Source organism: Phalacrocorax carbo, chromosome 23 (assembly GCF_963921805.1).
Source record: "Phalacrocorax carbo chromosome 23, bPhaCar2.1, whole genome shotgun sequence".
NCBI lineage: Eukaryota > Metazoa > Chordata > Aves > Suliformes > Phalacrocoracidae > Phalacrocorax > Phalacrocorax carbo.
Window position 1 is genome coordinate 5,734,291 of NC_087535.1, and position 24,231 is coordinate 5,758,521.

General features: G+C 53.6%; 1 protein-coding gene across 4 annotated transcripts in view; it reads left to right on the forward strand.

Moving 5' to 3' along the window:
• RASSF5 (Ras association domain family member 5) overlaps window positions 1-23,711 on the forward strand; it is a 35,222-nt gene extending 11,511 nt beyond the window's left edge. For 3 of the 4 annotated variants that reach the window (XM_064471889.1, XM_064471890.1, XM_064471892.1), the window contains exons 3-6: window positions 16,953-17,066; window positions 18,617-18,914; window positions 19,302-19,417; window positions 20,536-23,711. In XM_064471889.1, the coding sequence (XP_064327959.1) occupies window positions 16,953-17,066; window positions 18,617-18,914; window positions 19,302-19,417; window positions 20,536-20,688 (681 nt within the window). In that variant the 3' untranslated portion in view covers window positions 20,689-23,711. Of the gene's footprint in view, window positions 1-4,118; window positions 4,572-16,952; window positions 17,067-18,616; window positions 18,915-19,301; window positions 19,418-20,535 lie in introns of those variants that run through there. The other variant, XM_064471891.1, reaches the window with a different exon arrangement.
• The last annotated feature ends 520 nt before the right edge of the window (window positions 23,712-24,231 follow it).

Below are 24,231 nucleotides of genomic sequence, written 5' to 3' on the forward strand. Positions count from 1 at the left end.
TTAATCCCGCCGAGGGTCCCGTGGTGTCTGTGATGCCGGCGGTGGCCTCCGAGCCGGTGTGGGTGTCTGCTGGGACAGGCTGCAGCGCGTGCGATGGTGCAGCGAGACCGGATGGTGCCGCGCAAGTTGAGATATAAGAGAGCTTAGGCTGGAAGCTTAAAACATTGCTTAGGAACCTGCCTGAAGTGGATTTGACTTGCACAGAGCCTTTTCAATATCTATATGCTTCTTAAAAACTGTATTCTCTCCTTCATTATAGCCATGCCTTTATATTCCTCTTTGTGGAGGACCTGGATGCGCTCGTGCAGAACTGGAAATGGAAACGTGCGCCTTTTCAAAGAAGATGTGGGGTTTCTGTGGGGCGTGCGAGGAGTTAGCGGTGGGGTTTGGTTGTCATCTGCTCTTTGCTGTGCAAGGTGTGCAGAGCTCGGCCACACGGGCACGTGGCCGGGCGGTTGCTGCTCAGACAATGGACAGGAGGGAACCTGAAGTTAGATGAGATTTATCTTTTAAGTTACACGTTACAAAGGGACTTTGAATGGACTCTCCACTGAGCCTTGAGGTATTTGAATAAGGGTGTGAAGCCAGATACGTGTGTGTTTACCTCTCCTTCAGACGGCGTTGGGCTTCCCCCAGCAGCACGAGAAAAAGCGTGATTTTCAGAAAAACTAGAAAGGCTTGTTTCTTCTTCAGAGCGATAACAGCAGCCGAGGGTTATTGATGGTCCTAATAATAAACACGGAGCCTGCGCTTCGTGGCAATTCATCACTCTGACGTGTCTCTGGTGTGATCCCAGGGAGGGGGAGGCATTTTGTGCCAAGGAAACAAAAGTCTCACCGATTACAGCAGCAAACAGAAATTCATAAACCGATCTCGAGGTCCTGGTTGGGGGTTACACCTCTGAACCCTCGGCCCAGTAAAGCCCTGTCTAGAGTTGTCTTGTTGGGAAAGGCTGCAAGGCTCGGGGGGCTGGGAGGTGCATGGGCTGGTTTGAGGGTGAATGAGGGTAAATCACTGCAGTAAAGCTCTGTTCTCGTTTGTGGATAATGGATAATCGGGGAGGGGAAATAATCTTCAAGTTTATCTGAGCCCGTAAAGCTGACTACACAGCCATGCTCCTGGTGTGTTTCTGTTGGCCAAGTAGGTTTTGCTGCTTAAAAGAAGGATGGAGGGAAAACAGTGTCAGTATTCCGGAAAGGGACTCACAGGGTGCCTGAATGAACTGGGCGGAGGGGATTGCACGCTGAAAACGCAAGAAACTTCAATTAATAGCTGGCATAGTTGGAAGTCATTAAATAGTATTATCAACTGTAAGTAAACTAAAAGCACCAGAGAAATAGCTACTTAAATATCACATAGTTAAGTACTGTTACCATGTAATACCAGGCGTTAATAATTTGGGCCTTGATCCAGCAAAGTACTTAAGAGTACATTACATTTGGGTCCCAGATTAGCCTCCCTGGGCGAAATCCAGACTCCGCTGAAGCTGACAGAAGCCTCCACTGGTCTCAGCAGCACCAGGAGTTTGGCCCCTGGTTTCGGCGGAGCTGGACGTGCACTTCCCACCTGTGATGTGGTGCAGGTCACTGGTGGGTGGGTTCTCTGGGGGCTGTTGCGCAGGTAACTATTAACTGGAGCTGGTGCTGAACCGGTAGGTCAAAATTACTTGGGTTTTTTGCTTGTTTGGTTTTTTTTTTAATGGAGCTGATCTCCCAAGCAGGTGGACCTCAATGGAAAAGTGAGGGCTCCTTGGAGAAGCCCGTGGAGCAAAGCAGTGGGAGCGCATCCAGCTTCACATGGGGCACTGCAAAGCTGGCTGCACCCTGTTTCCACTGCAAAATGCCGAGGAATAAGGCTTCCGTGAAGACTCGATGCCAGTGCCACTCATTGGCCTAATGCTCACTTTCTGCTCGTGATGCACATGCTCAATTAAGCCTCTTTCCCTTCTAAATATAACTTTGTGAAGCTGAGGAGGTTTGTGCCGCTGCAGAAGTACGCGCGCTGCTAAGAGGACAGCTTATTTATTTGCGCTGTTACAAGTTGCTTTGTAAATATGCCATTTGGATTCTTGCCTTCCTCTTTGAGATGCAGATGTTATGTCCTCCCGCTAATCTTTACATTGACATCCCGTTTTGTATTCACGGGATGCTGCTGGCTGTGGGGTACAGAGCTATCGAAGGCTTGTAGCAATTTAAGTCCTTCAACTAACAGATACAGATGGAAGGGTATGAAACACCATCTGCAACCTGTCAAGAGGGGAAGAGGTTTTCAGGCACGGATGGTAGCTTGTGCAAAGGTCTTGGAGCCCTTTTGGACCAGTCGAAGAAGCCCTGAGACCTGACGGAGCGAGTGATAGCCCCAGTTTACAGGAGGGGTTTGCTGATGGTCCTCCTGGAGGTAAAGCTGGGGACTAGAGACAAGGCTATTGCCAGCTCCCCGCGCTCACCCGCCTGGCGTAAAAATAGCACTTAGCGATGGTGAGAGTTGTGCCTTGAAAAGGACCAGAAGGAGGTAATTTAAGAACAGCCATCAGGGCACAGCGGTGCCTCCTCTCTGCTCGGCTGGTGGGTGTTGAAGGAGAGACCAGAAACATCAGGGTGAGGACGGTGTGCTGCTGCTGTGGCCCCCCTGCGAGCAGCGCCGTGGGCGCCCCATGGCCTTGCATCCGAACCATCGCTTGTAATAACTATCAGTGAGCTCTTTCTGGTGAGTCTGACTTTGTACATCCACCGCCAGAGCACCTAGTGCTGAGTTCTGCAAATCTGATCGTGCGTGGCCTGGAAAAGCATGGTGTTAAACTTACGGCACTCTTCGTGCGAACATCTGCGATTTCGTGGCTCTCGTCACATCTAGATTCTCTCCAGTCCTTCCTTTCCAGATCCAGGCTGGCTCCAGGCATGGAAACCTTCCCGTACCTCTGGCCTGCCCTGCCCTTCGCGGTACCTCTTGCCATTCTATATTCTTTCTTGGATGGCGTGGCCGGGTCCTGTGTGAAGTATTTCAGGTGTGGGCATAGAAAGGATTTATTCAGTGGCACGATACTCTCAGGCCTTGTTCCCTCTTTCTTTACTGAAATATGGTGGAAAATTATGTACATTAATACCGCATTGCCTAAGCAGAGTCCTTTTTAAGACTATGTCGGGCTTTTTTTAGTCCCGTCAACCTGCTCCTGAATACATGCCTGTTTCCAGGTGGGTGGGGAGAGCCCGTGCCGGGATGTGCTGCATCCCCATGGATGCACAGCCCCTCGCAGGAGCCTCTGCTGGGGCAGGATGATAGCCTGTGGGGAGCAGAGCCCTCCCCCCGCCCGGCTTTCCAAGAAACACCTGTGATCTTCAACGAGGAGGAAGGTCACAGCTGCTTTAAAAGCTGCTGGGTGAAATGCAGGGTGTCAGTGGGATGCTGGTGGCTCTGGAGGGGCCAGGGGAGAGGGGGACAGAGGAGGCAGATCTGGTGGTGGGTCTGTGCTGGGCCGGGCTGGGTTTCAGCAGGGCTGCAGGGGGAGAGTGGAAGAGCAATGATGCTGTTGCTTGGAGGCTCTTTCCAAGGCCAGCACAGCATTTTAATCAGTCTGGAGAGAGTGCTTCTTGCAAACAGGACCAAGGAGCTCGATGGCGTTTTTCTAGGCTGCAGCTGAAGCTGCCTAAGCCGGCAGCCAGCGCTGCTGAAATCGCTCCCACCACTCTAAAATTAGCTGAGGAGCTGAGATGCACCCACTGCCTCCCGGAGGGTGGTGACCAGGGGTCCCAGCGCTCCTGAGGAGGGTCCCAGGCCACATCCTCACCAGCCTGTCCCCTTCCCCATCACCTTCTGGCAGCGCAGTCGGGCTCAGTCCCGCCCGGGCTTGCTTCCCTAAGACAGCAGATGCAACGCAGCTCTCAAGGATGCGCTAACGGGGAAGGAGCAAGAAGCCAGCCTGCCGTGGTGATATATTTTGGGCAGCAAAGGAGGTGCTGGGGGTACCCAGGGTCCGGGCAGTGCCCAGGGCCAAGCCCAGCACCTCGGCCCCGGCGTGCAGCGGGGTGAGAAATTTTGCAAGAGGAAGTGGCAGGGCTGCGCGGTGTGAGAGGAGCGCAGGAAGGGGAGGCGATGCTGCGCGGGCGCCCAGGGGACCACGCCACGGGTGGTGAGCGAAGCCGGGCGCCAAGAGCCGGAGCAAACTCGCAGCTCTGCCCTTTCCATGCTGCCCCAGCGCTGCTGCGCAGGGAGGCGGGTGGAGGAGGAGAGGGAAGGGTTACCCGGCACGGCTGCCTGTTAAAGAGAAATAGCTCCACTGGCTCTGGAGGATGAGCAGAAGGAGCTGTTGCAGATAAGCGCCGGCGAGCTGAGGATGTGAGAGCAGGCTTGCTGCTGGCACGGGAGCCGGAGTGGGGACGGCTGATGGTCGCCGGCCCCCAGAGCCCCCCGGCGAGCCCCGCGCACGCTCGGCATCTCGCCTCTGCTGGGTTTCGATGACCATCGGCAGCAGCATGAGCAGCGGGTACTGTAGCTTGGATGAAGACCTCGAGGATTGCTTTTTCACAGCAAAAACCTCTTTCTTTCGGAGCACCCCGAACAAGGTCCCTGCCAAGGTAACAGCTTAAAAACTAGTGAGAAGGGCTGTGCTGGTCGGGAGTGGGGGTGGGTTTGCTGGCGAGGGGAGATGTCGGTGTTCCTGCACGTTTGGCTGCAGGTGCTGCCAAAATTAGCTTGCAGCTGGAGTCAGGGCAGAGCTGCTGGTGGGGAGGAGGGCTCTGTCTGCCTCTTGCAGGCTCCCTGCTCCGGTGCAGGGGGTCTGCACTGCTGCAGATTTTTTTTTCAGCCATGTCTCAACGTTTTGCGTGCCGGGTTGGCCCCTTCCCGGGGGATCCATGGTGGAGGAGCCGACTCCAAATGTGTGTTTTACTGCTTTAGGGGGGCAGGCAGTGACCCTGCCAGCCGCTGGTCAGGCTCCCAGCCAGGGACCTGTGGTTTTGCCTGGCAAAATATGCGCCATTGGTGGAAATTGCACCTGTGAGGTGGGAAAGTTACAGGACTAAATTGATCTGTGAACTTATTAACACAGTGATGAATCTGGTCCTTTTCTGGGCTCTTGGGTGCATGTGTACCTGCCTCGGAGAAGGAGAGAGCGCTTGGCTGGATGAGATTTCTGTATCAGTAACACTGACAAGGCTGTTTCGTGTTTTTTAAGTGTTTATTTTGAAAAAAAAAAAAGAACATCCCCATCAAACTTTGGGGCCCCAACCAGAACTGAGCATAAAAGGAGAAGGCGCTGCTGCGGAAGTGGGGGTTTTGCTCAGGAACAAGAGCCCTGTGGCACCGAGAGATGAGATCTGGCCTGGGGAGCAGCTTTTTCACTTAAAAATTCCCCTGTAAACCATCAGCACTGACGTGCTCCTGTCCAGGCTTTGCTATATTTGCACACCCGAGGCTGCTGAGCTGCAATCCTCAGCAGGTGCTTTGGGGTTCAGCTTTCTGCAGCGTAGAGTTGGGAGGGCTCTCCTGGCAACCTGGGCTGTTCTCCTTGGGGGGGGTCTTGATCTGGGGGAGAGTTTAAATCAAATGATAATTTTATTTTGATTTATTTGAAGAAATGCTCCCTTGGGTTTAACGTGGGATATTCCCTGCTAGCCAGCAGCTCCCTCCCGCTATGATTAACCGACACGTACTGCTGGTTTTCAAATGTCATTTGATGATTCATTTGTGTAGGAGATGTAAAAGATCACGGTGTTAGTGCAATAGGTGCTGCACCCTGCGCCGGTTTAACGCTGTTCTTTTTGAGCCAGGGCACTGCAGATCCTCAGCTACCTTTTGAAATCAGCCTGATCACGTTCATGCTCGGGAGCTCTCCCTCGCAGAGGGGTCGGGGGCTGCTGCAGCCCCTTTTCGCCCAGCTCCTCGCCTGGATGCGGCCGGCGTGGGTGGCAGACCTCGCTGCTGCTGAAGAAGATGGAGCGTTTTGGGGGTTTGGTGTTACAGGGAGGAAATGGTTCCTGTGCATGAAAAAAAAACACACACACACAAAATTTGCTGCTCAAGCAAATGATGTTGCGTAATGGGTCTGTGTGTGGAGGTGGGTCCTTGCATTTCTCCGGCTGGAGGTGGAAACCATCCTCGGGCCTTGGTGGAAGAAGATTTTGGGGGGGTTCATGGCATGCTGGGGGGTTGTTGGTGGTGCAGGTCCTGCGGGAGCATGAGGCTGGACCTCAGCTCTGGATGGAGCTGTCCCTGGAGCATGGCGAGGAGGAGGAGGAGGTGGTGGTGGTCTGGTGAGGCCAGCCTGGACAGTGGGTGGAGGGTGGCAAGGAGAGTGTGTGCCTGGGGAGCAGCCAGCAAAGCAGAGGGACAGGAACAGGCGCAGCCCCAAGGTGGGCATCTCCCTTGGGTTTCGCTTCACTCCCTGTCCCCACTTTTTCCACTTGGCATCTTCTCTGGAGTGATGTTATTGAATGCGGAACACTTCCACCACTGCAGGAGCTGCGTGTGGCAGCAGCATTGCTTTTCACCACCTGCTCCCAGCAATGGGCAAAAAACATTAGCTTGGACCCAAAAGTGAGTTAACCTGCTGAGTGTGTTCGGGAACAGCAACATTTGTCCATCCTCAGATGCCCAGGAAGGATTCCTGACCTGATGCACAGCGTGGTCAGCGCTGCAGCAACGGCAGCCACCGGCCCGTGGGCATGCCCTGTCCTGGGCAGGGATAAGCTAAATACGGATAACTTAGGGAGGCATGCCTTAAAAGACCTGGGAAGCAATCTCTGTAGAGAAAATGTGTTGTATGTGGGGTAGGAGGAGGCAGACAGGCCTCCCACCGTTAAAAAACAAAAGAGTGGAACTTGATCACTGTGATTAGAGAAATGATTTTTCTGATTGAAATAACTGTATTAGTCTGAAGTGCCTCTTTCTAGGAATTTTGTAATTTTATCTTCAGAACCATCAGTGCAATCGCTCTTCATTAGCAAAGAACTGTTTTAGATCTCAGATGTGACCTCATCCCCAGAGATCTATTACTTGGCATTTTCGTGACTCTTCAGCTGAATGGCTTCAGTGGCTTCTGCCTGAAGTGTGACTGCTTAAAACTCTGCAAAACCGTGCTTCGAGTCCTGCGTCAGTGGCTGCTGGGAGAGCCGGATCAGAGGAGAAAGGGGCAAGTTTCTGACCAAGGGTAGGGAACGCAAGAGGGACAGAATGCAGTTTCACCCAGGGTGGGATGCAGGGGTGGGGGCGATGGGGCCAGGCAGGGGTCCCTGAATGTGCGCTGGGGTAACCCAGCAGGCAGAAGCCTTTGCTGAAGAGGAGGGAGGCTGCGACGTCGCGGAGGTGTTTGCGGCGGGGTGCAGGGGCGGTGTTGCTGCGCTACCATGTGCCGGCGGCTCTGGGGCTCAGAGCAGAGACCGGGGGCGGGGCTCTGGAGGGGGTGGCTGATGTGGAGCTACGTAAGCTTGAGCAAGAGTCAGAGGACACGGCAGTCGTGGTTTTGGCCCTGTGTCTGTTTCCTGCGCCTCTTCCAGCCCTCCGTGGCGGCAGCGCGCAGTGGTGCCCGCCACGGGGGCTGCATCCCGGGCGGTGCTCGAAACCCAAGCTGGGGCTGGATGAGGTGATCTCCAGCATCCCGTCCAGCCCTGGAGAGACCCCGCAGTGCCAGAGTTGGCTGCCATTGGGTGCAGCGTCTGTGCCGGTGCGTGGGTTGCAGGTAACCAGCAGATGTTTGCGTTGCCTGTGCTGGGTGGGCAAAGGGGGCATCGCCCTGCCTGGCGCCGCGCTCGGTGCAACGCAGAGGAGCCGGAGCCGAGGGAGCGGCGCAGGGTCCTGTCCTTGGCCCGTTGTCTCTGCCTGCCAAAGGATTGTCAGAGCATGGAGTGATTTCCAGAGTGGAGGCGGGTCTGTAGGGGATCCAGCACAGCCTGGGGTGCAGGAGTGGCCCTGGGGCCCCTCTCCTGGGGGAAAGAGGCTTCTCTGGGTCCTGCGAGGCTGCGATCAGTTCCCAGATATCTGCTCCTGAGGATCAGTGGGTCCCTCTGACCCACCCAGCCTCCCTGATCTGGGCCGGGGTCTCACCAGGCTGGTCTCTGCAAAAAGACCATTCCGTGGTCAGGCACCCGTGGGGTCTCGTCCAGCCCAGACCCCCTGTGAGATGGAGCTCCCTGGAGGGACCTGCTCAGCTCTTGCTGCTGAGCAGGGATGTGGCAGGAAAAACGGTTTCTAAGTGAAATCTCCATGGCAATCAAAACACTGAGCCCATCTTCACTTGCCTCTAACCTCTCTGAAATGCAGCAACGATCCTTCTCCCCTTCTCTAGAGATGCTCTCCTATCTTACCTTTTCTACTGAACCCCAAAGTAAGCTGCAGCGTCTCATTTGAACTTCTCTTAAAGGGAGTGAAATATGTATTTTAATTTTTTTTTTTAAATCTCTTGTATGATTCTTCCCCACACCCATCCGGGCTCGAGCAGTCAGTCCTTTCCCCACATGGTGCTGCGAACCATGGGAGCATGTGGTGAAGGGGGAGGCGCTGGGTGTTGGGCAGTGATGGAGAGCTGTGCAAGGGCAGAGGTGTCCCAGCTCTCTGGTGACTGTGATGGGCCTGCGCGGTGCTGCCCCAGCCCCGCTGCCCCCCAGCCGTCACCGCTCCCTGCTGCAGCTGGATTTACAGTTCTGAGCTGCCAGTTCTCATGTTTTTGGCTCAAATTGGAAGCGTTCGCATTTCTCTCCCAGTCCTCCGTGCTGCAGTGTGATGGTGGTCGTAGGGCATGAGCTGGTGATGCTCCTCTGAACCATGACTCCCTGGCCAGCAGCGCTCAGACCCGCTTCTCCAGGCTTTGTTTTCTGATGTTGTAGACAAATCTTTCCATAACAAGCAGAAGAATTGAGGATTGATGCCCTGAGGCTTCAAATCCCTTTAGCAGAGGTCTTCAAAATACTCTTGCAATCTGAACAGGGAGCCGAAGGGAGAGCTTGGGCTGCGTTTTTGGGAATGCAAATTGTCACAGCGCTGCTGATGTAAATGGCAATGGACCTGTGCCCAAGCACGCCAGGGAGGACCTGCCTCTAGATAAGACAGTTGTTGCCAAGAATGTGGTGATGTTGGGCCAAATCCATCTCCACTGTTCTGCTTTTAAAATTCATTAACTAAATAGCTGGTGAGGAAAATTGGCTGAGAGCGAGGGGGCAGGGATAGTGTCTCTGGGGCTGGTTTGTGGCTGCGGGGAGGCAGCCCTTGCTCCAAGGAGTGCCCCGTGGAAGTGCATGCTCAGCCTTTCTACGTGTGGTGCCTTTCCATGTCTGGTTTTATGGCCAGCAAAGCCACGGCTCGTGAGCTGCCAGTCTGCCACCTCCTGAGCTGCGCATCCAAGCCGTAACCACGCGCCTGCCCCTCGGTGCTGACTGGGGCTGTGGTGGGACGGGGAGCTGAGGAGAGAGGGCACCGTCCCCTCTGTACTGCAGCAGCCGTGCCGGAAAGCTCCCGGCTCCCACCTAGAGCTGGTATTCCCAGCACAGAGGTCCGGTGTGGTGCAGAGCTGCTGCCTTTGCTTGCTTTAAAAAGGTTTTTAAGCTGCGGGTTGACCTCTGCAAGGTGAGAGGCTGTAGGAAGGATGCTCTTCGGCTGGATGTGGAGTGTGTCTCTCCTGGCATCCTTGCAAAGAGATAGAAAAATCTGTTGCAGAGGCTTTGTTGTTGCCTTTCTTGGCTTAAAATCGCTCTTTTGAGAGTATGTCACCATAATCATGATGGCCCGTGGGTTTTTTACCTCTGTAATAGCCTGTCACAAGCTCACGGCTCATTAGATGAGTGGTAGATTGCAAAGAGGAGGCCGGTGTGGCTAACTCGCTGGGACCGCAGCTGTCCCAGCCCCAGGCGAAGGGCATTGTGCGTCGCGGCCGCCTGCCTCGTCCTGGGGCACTTTTTCTGGGCAGCTTTTGTCCTGCCAAGCATTAGCCCAAGTGCCAGATGAGGCTCACGTCCTTCCTTACAATTGATGTTTCTTACAGTTGAGAAATAATGTGGGTTATGGAAGAGGAGCCCGTTCGCAGCAGGCTGTGATGGGCAGGGGGAGGACGCAGGTTCGCCTCTTGGTGCTGCTGTGGGCGCTCCAGGCCACCGTGACCGGGGTGGTCCCGTGCAGCCCGTGGGTGCTGCAGTTTTGTAGGGAATGGTAAACCCCTTGCCGGCTGAATTAAAATGGTGCCAGCAAGCTGACGGTGGTGGTTGAACTCTGGCATCCGCGGCCATGCAACGTTCTGCGTTAGGTTTTTAACAGGGTGGGAGTGGGAGCACCCTGGCAGCTCCTTTCCTTCCAGTTGCACGTGAGGGTGGAGGGACGGAGGCGACGGGAACGTGCTGGTTTGCAGGCCGGCACGCAGACACCATGGTGTGCTACCACGTGGCCAGGCCAGCCCCGAGGGTGGCTGGTGTGGCCCTTTCCCAGTTTCCAGCTGGGAGAGCCGCGGGTCCAGCAGTGACTGCCAGGGTTTAGGCCCAGGCAGAGTCACTGAGCTGTTGTTTTGTTAACAGCTTCTTTCATCCTGCCCTGGTACAACAGGAAATGTGGCAACGGTTTATGGTTACTAGCTTCTGTTTTTCTTCCTTCAGCCAGAATTGCATGTTCTGCACCAGAAGCTTTGCAAAACCAGAGGTCTGGGTAGATTCATGAAGAGCAAGAAGTAGCTGATCTAATCGTACATGACGGAAGGAGCAGCACTTCCCTTTCCCGGCCATGGCCACCCTTCCCAGGGCTGCCCCCGCCGTGGTGCTGGTGCTGCTGGGCTGGTTCAGGCCCCGCTCGCAGGCGGGTTTTGGTCTGTAAAACAGAAAAGCAGAGTCTCTGACCGTGGGACGTGCAGGGGGCTGGGGATGGTGTAGTCACCGCTGCCGGGGGCTTGTGGCATAGCTCTGCCTGAGCACCGCTGCCATGAACGGCGTGAAGAGGTGAGCCCTTGGAGCCCCGGTGCCCTTTATGGTCCCGCAGGGCTGCCCCAGCCCTAAATGGCTGCAGGAGCCGGGGCAGCACCGCGCTGGGTCCCGCAGGGCAGCCGGCTCGGCTCTGCGTTAGCTCTGCTCCAGTGGCCTCGCCGCTCGGCCACGGCCGGAGCGCGTCCCTTGGGCTTTATCCGGGCGCTGTCGTGTGTGCTGTGCTCATCGGCTGCATAGAAAGAGATTATTAAAACTTTCTTTCTCTTGAGTCCAAGGGTGTAGGGGGAAGGTGAGCTGGCAGAGGCTGGTACGGGGAATTGCTCCTGTGCTGTCCCTGGGGTGGAAGTGAAGAGCGTTTTTGCAGCGCTGGCAGTGTTTTGTTGCGGTTTTGGTCCAGTTACTCCCATAACATGCCGCTCTTTTCCTTTTAAAATCAAAGCAGTTGTAAGAACCGGCCTAGCTACGTTTCAGGCCCGATTAGATGTTAGCGCTGTGGAAGTGGTAACTTCTGGTTTGGTTTTTGTACCACAGCTGACGTGTAAGGGACGAGGGGCTCGGGAGTCCCATGCTGCTTTATGCCATACACAAAACCGGCTGTTTTGGAGACGCATCTTTAAATCCGCAGCTGGGTCGCTGCTGCTGGTGGAACTGGCAGCCCCATGCAAGGTCGCTGGATTTGTTTTCCAGTGCAGGTCGGTTGCTCTCTGCACACCTTAAATATGCTGCAGTGGAAACAGTTAAACCCTCTGTCACTGACACTGGGAGCTTAATAAAAGCAATTAATTTCACACCAGGTGCAAGATGACTTATAAAATAACCCTAAGAGAACATAATATGGCCGTTAAAACCTGTATTTGTCAAGTTGTCATAATGCAGGGCTTCTTTTCCAATGACAATTGCATGTGGAAGGGGAGAGAACCACCTGTTACTCGTAGCTGTGGCCGCACGATCGTGTGAATTGTCGGAGCTGTGATGGCCGAGGGTTGGAATCCCGTTTCCTGGGGGAAATCCTGACATCAGGGTGTTCGCTCTTGCAGCCGCAGACGAAGGCTCGGCGTGGCAGAGGGGCTGTGCTGCTCTCGGGGTCTGGCCACGCTGGCTAAGCAGTGGGTGCAGGTGCCGGCGTGCTCCTGTGCGCAGCGGGACCCCGAGGGAGGCTTTGGCTTATGTTTGGGTTAGTCAAAACAAATAGACGTGGTAAATAAATTTTGAGCAGCGTTTCTTTCCTCATATGTTTTCCCAGACCAGAGTCTGAGCATCGCAAAGCTGCAGGATGGGCAGAGGAAGGCAGTGATTTGGGAAAACCTTTGTGCAGGTGGGAGCTGAGCTGCCTCGTGCCTTCCCCAGCGCTGCAGGGGCAGGAGCAGCGGGCAAGAGGGGCAGAGCTGCCCTCCTGCCAGAGCAGCGTATCCCAGCCACTGTCTGATTCCAGCTGCTGGGAGCCAGATTCGATCTCCAAATCTGTCTCTTGGGTGCCAGAGCAGGGGCACAGGCTGCCCAGAGGGGCTGTGGGGTCCCTTCCCTGGAGACATTCACCCCCCGCCTGGACGCGGCCCTGTGCCCCTGCTCTGGGGGTGCCTGCTCACGCAGGGGTGGGACGGGGTGAGCTCCAGGGGTCCCTTCCAGCCCCCGCCAGTCTGGGATTCTGGGATTCCGCCAGCAGCAGCAGGGCAGCTCTGGGTGCCTCGGCAGGGTCACGCTGCTGTGGGAGCGCTGGGGAGGCAGCTCGGCGGAGCTCTGCAGCTGCCCCAGTGCCCGGCCGGAGGAATACGGGTGGTTTGTGAGGGTCAGGGTGCGCTGGGGGAGTCGGGGCCCTGAGCGAGCCGAGGGGCCAGCAGGCACGGCTGGTCTGTGCAGAGCCACAAGTGGGGGAAGGCAGGATGCTGGAGGCTGGGCAGGGGTTTGTTGACGGAGTTGTGCGGGGACATGGTGCGAGACCTGTGACGTGGTGCCACCAGCACCGTGTTCCTGAGCCAGGTTTCCCGCTCCTCCTGCTGCGAGTGATTTAGGTTCCCTGGAGCATGAAGCAATTAACGTCTGCCATGTGCCTGCTGCGAAACCCTGGGGACCGGCACCGCTCCAGGCTGCTGCGGTCCTGGGCGCACCGTGCGTCCTCCATGGAAACCAGGCGGCATCAGCGCGCGAGCTGCTCAGAAAGCTCTTAATTGCTGGCACACGCTATTTTCCTCAGCTGGAAACATCACAAGAGGGGAGGGCCTTGCCCCCCGCTAGAGAGAAGCAAATTGCAGTGACAGGGACAGGCTGAGCTGCTCTGTTTGCTTTTGCCGTGCGTGTCTGGATGGATGCTGGTCTGCACCAGGCTGGCTGCACCATGGATGAAGTGTGGCGTACGTGCACCGCATGCCTTAGTGCGGCAGCTCTGCCATGCTACAAGTCTCTGTGCGTGCGGGAGGGGACGGTCCCGGGGGTCTCGCTGTGTGTTTGGGGTAGGGGCTGGCCCCGGTGGGTTGCAGCACGGCTGTGCCTGTCTCCAGCGCTGTGAAATGGGTGACATGCAGAAGCGGAGGGTTTCTGAGTGCACATCTTCTCGCTAACCTAAAGGGAAGGATTTTTTTTTTATTGTTTTTAATTTCTTTTTCTTTCTCCCCAGTGCTACTTTTGAAAATTTCTACCCTTGGCATTATTTTTAAAGGCTCCCACGCCAGCCCAGCACCTGTGTGCAGCCACGTACGACCTATTGCAGGGAAATGTGCCTAAGGACACTGCCAAATTGTGGAGCTGAAATTGCTATTATGATAAGTGGATGTTTAGGTACAATTCTTAAATACCCCAGGAGAGCTTTGCTTTTATTTTCTGAAGGCACTGAACAAGGAGACTGTAATACAATGTCAGAGTTCCTCCGTTGGGTTACTGCTCTGGATCTGCATTTCGAGAGGTCTCGTGCTATTTGCCTGTCTCAAGCAGAAATTGTGAACTCTCATGTGGGAATCGCTTGAATCAATCTGAAGCAATCCAAGTCCCAGGGCTGTAGCCGTCTTGCCAGATTGCAACCAGGATTTCAGTTTGTCCTGCACTTGATTCTCCTCCTAAAAGAAATATCATGGGTAGCCTGGGGTGATACTGGCTTATTTACAGCTTGGTGCATCCTGGTCTGATGTGCTGTGGGGCTGCCTGGGCAGAGAGGGGCTTTGCTCCCAAAGTTGCTTTTTTGCCCTTTTGCTCCTTCTTGGAGGTTACATTTTTGTTCGGTGCTGGCCTTGATAGCACACCCCTTCATGCTTTCTGCTCTCTGCTAATGCTAACTTCCGAGCAAGCCCACATAAAATAGGGGAGCGCTGCTCGCAGTTTTAGGCACTGCTGGCAAAATGTATTCACAGCCTGTCTCCGGGGAAGGTGGTGAGTTATGGAAAGGCAGCAGAGCGCTGCGCTGTGAAATACAGCCCACTGAGCATAGCCCAAGACGCACACGGGCTTGTTTGCAGCAGGTCCAGATTCTGGGATGCCGAAGGCTGTGCTTTAGAGGAGACCTGCTCTCCTGGCTGGCTGGAAGGCCCCTCTGCTGAAGGGCTTTGGGTAACCCAGGCTGAAGTGGTATCAAACCTTGAAGCACAAGATGAGCCTCATGTAGGGTGTTTCCAATGGTCTTGGGGCAATAAAGTCATTGCTGTTGGACCCACGCCTTGCTACCGGCCAGGCGAGTGGCTGAAGAAGCCAGTGAAGAGCCCCAGCGATTGTGCAAAGAAATGAACAGCGTGCGTTGCTGCAAGCTGTAATTCTTGCTGCTGGTTTGCATCCAGCACCGTGCTGTGACGTGATCCGTGTCCCTGGGGGCTGGAGACCTGCTCGGGGCAGGAGTCCCGCTGCGGTACCTCGCAGGGAATGCTGCTCAGCCCTGTGTCCTCGCAAGCTGCCCGCAGAGACCCGCCGTGCAGTCGGCACAGTCCTGTCCTTGCAGAAGGTTATTTCCCACGAGGAGACCCAAAGGTGGCTGCTGGGCTTTACTGTGCAGCCAGGGAACTCCTCGGTTAGTTTAGCTCCCTGTATTTATTTTTTTTGATAGATTTTCTTAGCCCACTTGAGAATTTGGGTTTACTTCAGAGTCACGTAAGTCCTGGCTTCTGTCTGACTGTTACAGGAGCCGTTACCTCTACAACAGACTGCTCCAGAGGGATGCTGAAGGTGAGCGGGTGCTTTGGTCCTGAGTACCTGCTTTGGGCTTGGTGTCCCAGGGGATGGAGACGGGCTGCAGGGGGTGTCCCCAGAAGCACTCGCTGCCTGTCTGGCCATGGCTTGGTAGCATTAGCTTTGTGCTCTGGGTTTCCCTCCCTTCCTGAGCCCCCCGGCATAGTGCAGGCAAAGCACCGGCATGTGGGGATGGCCCCAGGAGCCTCAAGGGGCTCTGCAGCTGCCGAGGCTGCACTTGAACTCTTATGGTGGGAACACACAAAATCCCTGCCCATATGTGCTGGCACATCCTTTCCTGTTTTCAAGTAAGTTTTCAGAAAAGAACTCGCTGGTTCTTGTGTTCCCGCGGTGCCTGAGCGTGCCTGGGCTCTGCCGTCACGCTGGGCGCAGTGGTGGAGGATCCCATCCTGACATTTCCTTTCCGGGGCGTCCGTGGGCCTTCGCAGCCTGTGCTGCGGTACTTCAGCAGATGGGAGGAGGTCGGAGCGTGGCTCAGGCTCTTGCTCGAGGGTGCTGCAAACCTTCTCTGCAAAAAAACCGTCTGCAACTGTGTGTTCCTGGTGTCTCATCAGAGCCTCCCTCCCAGCCCCCCCAACACCGTTCCTGCTCTCTCCCTGTTTTGTGTGTCCCTGGAGAAAGCTGGCCGGCATCCCGCGAGCCTCGCTTGCCTGCCTCGAGGCGGGGAGCGGGGAGGCTGCGTAGCCAGACTCCTCCTGGGGCCGGGCGGGAGCAGGGCTCGGTGGTGGTTCGCGTGTTTTCCTCCGTCATACCCTAGAGATGCATGCTCTGGCCCTCTTCTGCAGAAAGCACCTTTATTTTCCCCTTTTAGGTGGCCTATAATGGGCGCTGTGGTCCTGCTCCCCTCTAGTGTGGGTCTTGCAGCCACTCCGACCCCATGGCAGCATCTTCCTGGCCTGGACTGTGTCCCCCACCCCGAGTCCCCTCAGCCCGTGCTGCCGGCAGCGCTGGGCTCTGCTCCGGCACGTTGTCCAAATCCATGCATTGCCTTTCTGCTTAAACGCTCTAAACCCTGGGTTGTGTTTGGGAAGCTCCCGCGAGCTGCCTCTCCGCGATGGGATCGTGTTTTCCCGTTGCTCATTAGCAACGTTTCCACGTGCGCCCTGCAGGTAAAGCCCACCTACGCGCCCAGTCTGGCCTTTTGCCTCCTGAGAGGAAACTTCCCCAAAACCTGGGCGAGCGGAGGCAGCCGTCATCCTCCCGGCGAGCCCACGCGCAGGCAGACGCTGAAAGGTTTCTGACATGGGGTGGGATGCATTGACTGGGTTCGCAGTGACTGATTTATTAGTCACGCGGCTGGCTTGCTGCTTGTGTGATCTATTTATTTATTTAAACTGCTCTGATTTCCGAAGCTAAGGAGGAGTAATCCAGCAGAGATTTAACTTCAGGTTCTGCCTGGGTAAACTTGCTGGAAGCTGGTTGAAGAGCAAGCTGGGTTTTTAGGGGGGTGCCTGGCTTGGGTAGGCAGAGACATGAATACTGGAAATAGGATAGGGTTCTTTGGGTTTTTTTTTAACTGCGTTGCAAGAAGCAAAGAAATGCTCAGCAGGTGCAGGTGGCTTTTTTTTTGAAGGTGGGTTTTAGAGGCTGGCTTCTTCACCCTGCTGTGTACAGGGATGTCTTTACTGCTCTGTGCCTCAGTGTCCCGCTAACCGGTGGGTTTTGCCCTGCCCTCCACTGCCTCTGGCGTCCAGAGGTGGGTTGGGGCAGGGACACGGCGTCCTGCACATTTAGCCTCTTGGCCACCGGGACCATCTCCACTGGTGCCATCCCTGCTAGTGTGGGCTCAGGATCTGCGCAGCCTCTTCATTCCCACACTTCCCAAGCAAAAGCAGAGCTGAACAGATGCAGTGCTACCCAATATATAAAACAGCTAAAGCCTCTCTCTTCTGATTTCAGAATGTAACGCAAACAGTAGAAGAAGAAAAACCCGAGCCTCTGACCATCCAGGAGATCAAACAGAAAATTGAAAAATACAATGCAAAAGTTACAAACTGCCTGCTGATGAAGCTGGTATGTATTGGGCTCCGCTTAGCTAGTCTGCAGACAGACGCAGGCTGGTTTCTCTGGGCTGTGTGTGAGCTGAGCCAGGCTGTAGGAAGGCACCTCCAAGGCAAGAGGGCTTGCAGCTGTTCAGATGTTCTTGTCTTCCTCACTCGATCTGCTTTTTCTCCTGCTTGGGTTTCCGTAGCGTTAGTCACGGACACTTGCGATAACCCTTCCTTGCCTCCGTCCCTTCTCAACTGGGAGCGCTGGCACGGTAATCTCGGGCCAGCCCGTGCCGCGAGTGACTTGCGCTAATAGACGGGCCCAGGTTGTTCTCGCGGGGATGAGGCACGGTAAAACGCTGCAGTTCAGCAGCTGTCGCAAAGTGGATTTGGAAATGCAGCGTGGATTTAGAAACACAAAGCCTGTCTAGAGACGCTTTTCTCCTCTGCCGCTGCCAAGCTTGTTTAAGCTGAGGTCTAAGAAATGCAGTGGATGCCTTATATTCTGAAGCTTTGATTGCAAACTTGCTTATCACCACGGGTAAGTAAAGCCTCGATGATATGTGGTGAGAAGACAAGGAAATCACTTCTTTTACAAACCAAGTACTGCAAAGGTACAAATTTCACAGGGTCTTACAGAGAGGGGGAAAAGCTTCTTAAAGAGTGAAATATTGAAACTGTAGAACTTCCAAGAACAGCAGCTACGTAACTCCCTGGTGCTTGCTAACATCTGAAAATAAACCTGAGATTTATTTAAAGTAGTAGATCTTACAATTTCCCTCACGCAGGCTGCACAGTCATTTCTGCTGGAATGTCTCGCCCATTGATTTTTATCAGCCGTTGACTTACAGGAGTCAGTCGGGACCCAAATGTTTACTCTTGAGTTACTTTTTTTGAAGCTTAATGAAAACACAATTTTGAGACTTGATACAGCCTTGGGACTCGCCTGGGCTCAGCCGCTGGTGGTGGCCCTTCGGTGGGACCGCAGGCCAGTGCTCCTCGGGGTGCATCCCTCGGCTGGTTCCTGCCTGGCACCCGCAGGTGGACTCTACGGAGCCAGGCTTTTCTCTTGAGTTTTGCAGAGCTGAGGGTAGGGAAAGGGACCTGCTGTGGGACAGGCTGATCTTGAATGACGATTTGTTACCTGGAGGTGTGAGAATCCCATAAGCGGGGAGTAAAACGTGAGGAATATGGTCAGGATATCCTGCTGAATACAAGGGGTAGAGGCCTTCCCAAACCCCCACTTAAATGCAGCTGCAAATTACGTGTAATGGGTTCCATAACTGACTTGTAGCAGTGTTGGTTTTAAATAAGACAAGATCACACAGATGTGAGGAAGGGTTGAGTCATTTCCGAGTGGAAGGAATAGGAGAAAATCAGTAGTGACTAACCCGAAATTACTGGTTACTTTTTACATGCTTAATAAGAAACCCTCAAACTCCTAGCAGCACCGAGGGGTGGAAAGTCCTGCAGTGACCCCACCGGCTGCAGCACTGTAGGCTAGAAAGCCCCTCGTGGCGGGGTGAGGGACTGGAAAGGCTCCCTGGAGCCTGACCCTCCTCTCCTTTGCTTTAGAATGACGATGGGACGTACACAGGTTTCATTAAAGTGCATTTGAAACTGTGCCGCCCGGTGACGGTACCGGCAGGGATCCGGCCGCAGTCCATCTACGACGCCCTCAAGGAGGTGAACCTGGCTGATATAACGGACAAGAGGACCTCGTTCTACTTGCCGCTGGATGCCATCAAGCAGCTCCACATCAGCAGCACGACCACGGTGAGCGAGGTGATCCAGGGGCTCCTGAAGAAATTCATGGTGGTGGATAATCCTCAGAAGTTTGCACTTTTCAAGGAGATGCGGAAGGATGGGCAAGGTGAGTTCGCACCCTCGGACCCGCCAGCTTTCCTGTGGCTGATCCGTTTTGCTTATGATTTTGTGTTGCAGAAACACACCCAAAGTATTCTTCTGGGAGTGGGAGGTGTGTCAGGCTGGCGGTGTCTGAATCTCAGATGAATAAATGGCCTGACCTCCACAAGAGGCAGCGTTGCTTAAGTTAACAGGGAATTACTAGTTTTCAGAAAGGGGCTGAAGTCACCTGAGACCGAACAGCCACTGTTACGGATCTCCAGTAGAGGCTCAGCCGCTTCCAGTACGACCCTGAGCAGCACGAACTGCTTTTACGTGCTCCAGTTGGCCTCCTGAGCTTTCCTCTGGCCTGGCAGCCGCGGGCTGACCGTGGATGTCTGCTGTCCCCTTGCAGTGCTCGTCCAGAAGCTCCCCCTCACCGAGTACCCCCTGTACCTCCGGCTGCTGGCGGGCCCCGACACAGATGCGCTCAGTTTTGTGCTGAAGGAAAACGAAACAGGGGAAGTTGAGGTATGTTGGTGACTCTTTCCCTTGGTTTTTATGTGAAAGCTAACAGCGCTGCGGAGCACGTGGCGGCGTTGCAGAGCTGGGAGGCGTAGGGCAGAGGCAGCATGGGTTGAAGCGGTGCCATAAAAGCAAGGCTGCTTCCTCGCTGGGTTTACCATATGAAGTGTGATACCAGCTTTTCTCCAAACTTAAATTATCAGCTCAGCGGACTGCTTGTACCTTACTTTTCAAAAAGAAAGGGAAGAAAAAAAAGGCAAAAGGATCATTTATTGCTTCTCAAGCATGTTGATTTTTAAAAAAATTAAACCTGAGCCGTGAAAATGCTGAGGCCAGGTTTGATGGCCAAACCATAATCTGTTTACAGAACCAAGCAACGCCATCCCAGAGCTAATCGTCAATAATTACATTAGTTAACACTGTTATAAGTAATCCACTAATTTAAGTAGAAGCCAGGGACGCTCAGGTAATGCGTTCGCAGTCGGTTTTTGGTTGCAACCCCGCTCCCCACCACGACAAAGGCACCCGGCGGGATTCTGCCTCCCGTGCCGCGGGGTGGTTCGGGACGTGCCGTGCCGCCGGGGTTGGGCTGTGCTCGGTGAGGACGCTGCAGGAATGCCGGCTTCCCGCAGCAGTGCTGAGCAGACAGAAAGCAGTAGTTATTAAGTGATTGCAGTCATCAGCCTCCGGCCTGCCTGTTCCTCGGTGACAGCCAGAGCAGCCACTCTGCTGGTGCCCCGTGCCAGGAGCTTCGCTGTAGAGAACTGGCTCCTGCTGGGACCTCGCTCCCCCTTCGTAATGAGAAATGCGGGTGAATCCTATGTCAGTTATTTCCATATACATTGCAGTTCCGTGTCCTCTCTTGCAGAGGGAGCTTCAGTTCACCTGAGTAAAGATAATTTCTATTAAATCTACTGTCTCAGGGGCTTGGGACTGGGATGCTGTAGCCCATTATCCTGTCGCTCTCACAACATGATGCTGTGAGATGAAGCTACCTGGAGATCTGAGAGATGTTTAAATGTCTTCTATTGTTCCTCTTCACAGATTTAGGGGGGGGGGGGAAGCAAAAGCAATAAGGTGAACAGTGTGTGCTTACTTTCCCTCTGTTTCTGCTGTTTCTGCAGTGGGATGCATTCTCCATCCCAGAGCTACAGAACTTCTTGATGATACTGGACAAAGAAGAAAAGGACAAAATCCAGCAAGTGCAAAGGAAGTATGAGAAGTTTAAACAGAAACTGCACCAGACCTTGAAAGAAGCCAGAGGCAAGCCTGGATAACTCCTCAGGAGGCACTGGGTATCAGACTAAGCTTAGATATTATTTTTAAAAAGAAAAGAGACTTCTCAGGACACCTTATAGTGGTCACTCTCCCTCTTCATCCCTCCATTATGGACTGGCTCACAGCACCCATAGAATGAACGTATTGTATTTCCTTCTTCTGAAGGCTCTTATCCCTGGACCAGAGCCAGTCAGAGAACGGGAAGCCTGTTTTAAAACTATGGCCGTCACCACGCCGAACACAGCTGCTGGTTTGCTTTTCAGCTGTACCATCAGATGGAGAAGCTTCGTGGAAAACGCTCAGCGTTAAACCCAGCAGGAGCATCTCCTGGCTGATGTTTTGAGCAGGGTAACGCTTGCTGCTCACACTCCTCTCAGCAACTTGCTTGCGCTGGTTTCGAGGTGCTGCGGCTTGTTGCGTGTGCCCACGTGGCCGAGTTCTCATTTTGTAAGTAGAGCACAGGAAGCAGCAGATAAAGCGGAGGAGGTGGTTGCACCAAACCACGTGGGTGTTGCAGCTGCAACTGGTGCCGGGCGGACTTGTTTAGGGCTCCGATGGCCAGGGAAATGTAAAGTTATGATACCGACGCAGCTGCAACACCCCAACAGTCTGTTAGTAAGTATTATTGAAACTCGGTAATGTTAATTCCAGGAAAAGGGATCCATTTCGATGCCACTCAACTTCCAATTTTGAAAACAGATATGAAATTAAAGCAAATACTCCTTATGCTTAGCTAAGCTAGCCGGTGCTTTACCAGTTTTCTACTCTGTAGGAACTGGGACCTATGTTTTAACTAATTCTGTTTGAAAAGTGTGAAGACGATGGTTGGGGCACAGGCCGGTGGTTCAATACTGAATGTTTAGCAATACGTATCCAACAGACTAACCCAGGAAGGCTCAAAACCCCCTTTCACAAAGCAAACGATTTTGAGCTATCGACAGGTCTGGCACGGGGGGAGCGGAGCTCTGACCGGGGCCAGGGCGTGGATGTGGCCCCAAGAACACAGGCTGCCTGTGGGGGAAAGCCTTAGCACCAGGAAGAGTAAGGGACCTGTTAACCTCAAATGCTTTCCTCCCACCACTCTCTCATACCGTGCGTCCTCCTGCTGAGCCTCCTTGCACTGCTCTCCCACCGCTCCTGTCCATGGCACGCCATCCTCTCCCTCCCTGTGCCGCTCCGTACGCGTCGTGTTCGCCTTCTCTCCCTCCCCCCCCGCGATCGGTGCTCTGCCGGCACGTCCAGGAAGGTTGCCAGGTTTTGCTCTCTACACGGCGCTAGGAGAGGAGAGTAAGGCTCTCTCCCCGCTCTCTCAGGGCCCCCACTGTCTCTGCATGCACTGTGCAGCCTTCAAAAAAACCAGACCCCTCAAGCTGGAGTGTCAGTGACTGCCATAACGCTACCCAGCGAGCCCGACCTCGCCGGCGCCGCGCAGCGCTCGCTGGGGGCGAGGAAGGCTCCAGGGGTGCCGCTCTGCCAGAGGATGGTCCCCACGGTTACTCTCAGTGCTCCGCACAGCCAGGGTCCGTCTTCCCTCTGTTTACACAGGTCACCGCAACAAAGCGGAGAGAGACAACCGGGCCGTTCCTCCTAGCCGGGTTCAGGCGGCACATGTGAAAGGGTTTCACAGTGGCTCGCTGACCAAGCGTCCCTTGGCGCTGCTGTGACCCCCACCCGCACGCCGTGGGAAGGGACGCCACAGGTTATTGGGTAACAGCTCCCACAGAGACAATGTGGAAGACTCTAAAATTTACCTCAGTGCCTTCCCCCCCCCCTTCAGTGTGAGAACTTTTACATTTGGGCTAAGGAGGAAGGTGGATGGGGCTTTTGTCAAGAGGCCTTGTCAGTCCTGGCCCCCGTTTAGCCTGTTGTGGTGAGGCTGCTTTGGCCGTAGAGGGACCAGGAAGTGTTTTGTTGGTTTCTTGAAGGTGATTGCTTGGGATGATTTTTCCCCCCCCCCCCCCCCCCCCAGGTTTATACTTGAGTATGTTTGTTTCTAAACCGAAGCGAATAACTGCATCACTTAAAGCCCCTCGGTTTGTATAAATGCCACGGTCTGCAAAGCTAGTTCTAGCGCATGTTTTAGTCGGCAGCGTAGAAGGGTTTGCTAACAGGGCTCTGGCCTCTGGCACGCGGTGCAGGAAGGGCCTCCCAGCTGTACTGTACTCTACACCCAGATGACCTTTAACAACGTGGCAGCAGCCCAAATGGAGCAGCAGTTTTCATGCTCTGGGGCTGTTTGTCTATTTACAAGAATACTTACTAACTTCATTATGCACTTGTGGACTAATTTACATAACATTTGTCTAGCGCTTTCAGTCTTGAAAGCTTTGTGTAACTACTTCTGCTCAGTCAAGAGAAAGGACACTGTAGAAACTGCCATTGGTTCCGAGAAGTAAGACCCAGACACTTGTTTTTAAATCCCTTCTCTTTCTGGCTAGAAGTTGTACAGATTTCCTTTGTCGTCGTTTTCTACTGGAGTTTCTGTGACTGCCTCCCTCCCCCCCCCCCAGGAACCCAGCATGTCTTTGACATTTTGTAGAAGGCATGGCTTCTTATGCAATTACTGTGAATGCTGCTGAAAACCCCCTGCAAAGGGGAGGGCTGCTTCTTTTACTTTTTTCAAGATATGGAGCATTTGAGGAATTGCTAGATCTTGAAACTCAAATTCTTAACAGTCAGTTGAGCTGTGTCTAGGATAGAAGTACTGGCCCCTTCCTTAAGCGCAAAATACTGTTGGCAGTGCCTTTGGTTAGTATATTGTGTTGCCTAGTTCGAGTGAATTTTTTTCTTCATGTCCATTGTAAAACATGTACAATGTGTATAGAATGGAATAGTAAAGCTTCTATGGCAAAATGAAATGCATTTTTGCATTGCTGTAATTTATTTTTACTACTTTAGAGCAATTCTATGGCATTTTTAAAAAATGTCTCATGTCTAGCTTGTTTTGAACAGTCTGAAACTACTTGTTCATATGCAGACAATGTAAAAACAACAATAAAACTGTCAATAATTAAATAAATCTCTTTCACTTCTTTTTCTGGCGCCCTCCCATGGAACTTTCATGTGTTAAGTCTAAACGGAAAATAGAGGAATCCCTCCTAGAAGTGAATTTCAATTTCTTTACAGTAGGGTTAAGTGTTTCAGCTTCAGCTAAAGCGGTACAGAACACCCATCCCTGTGAAACCTGATCGAAGCGGGCCATTGATCTTCTCTTAATATTTTAGCTGGATTTGACAGAACGGCTTCTCATGTCTACCTGTGCTAAATTACAGTTAGTCATACATTAAAATGTATTTATGTATAAAAATAATATAAACCATAAAAATCCAGCTAATAGTGTTCGTTCTCAGTGCTGAAATGTCTGATATTAATACCTGGAAATGTTTAAAACGATAAAATCTAAAACCAGCGGGTTTTACTTCGACACACCCAATCTGTGGCACAACACAACGTGTTGGAATGTATTTTGCTTACATTTTGGTGGCGGTTCTATTAACCATGCCTTTGCTAGAAGATGCAAAGCAAGAATGCTAAACTAGCCA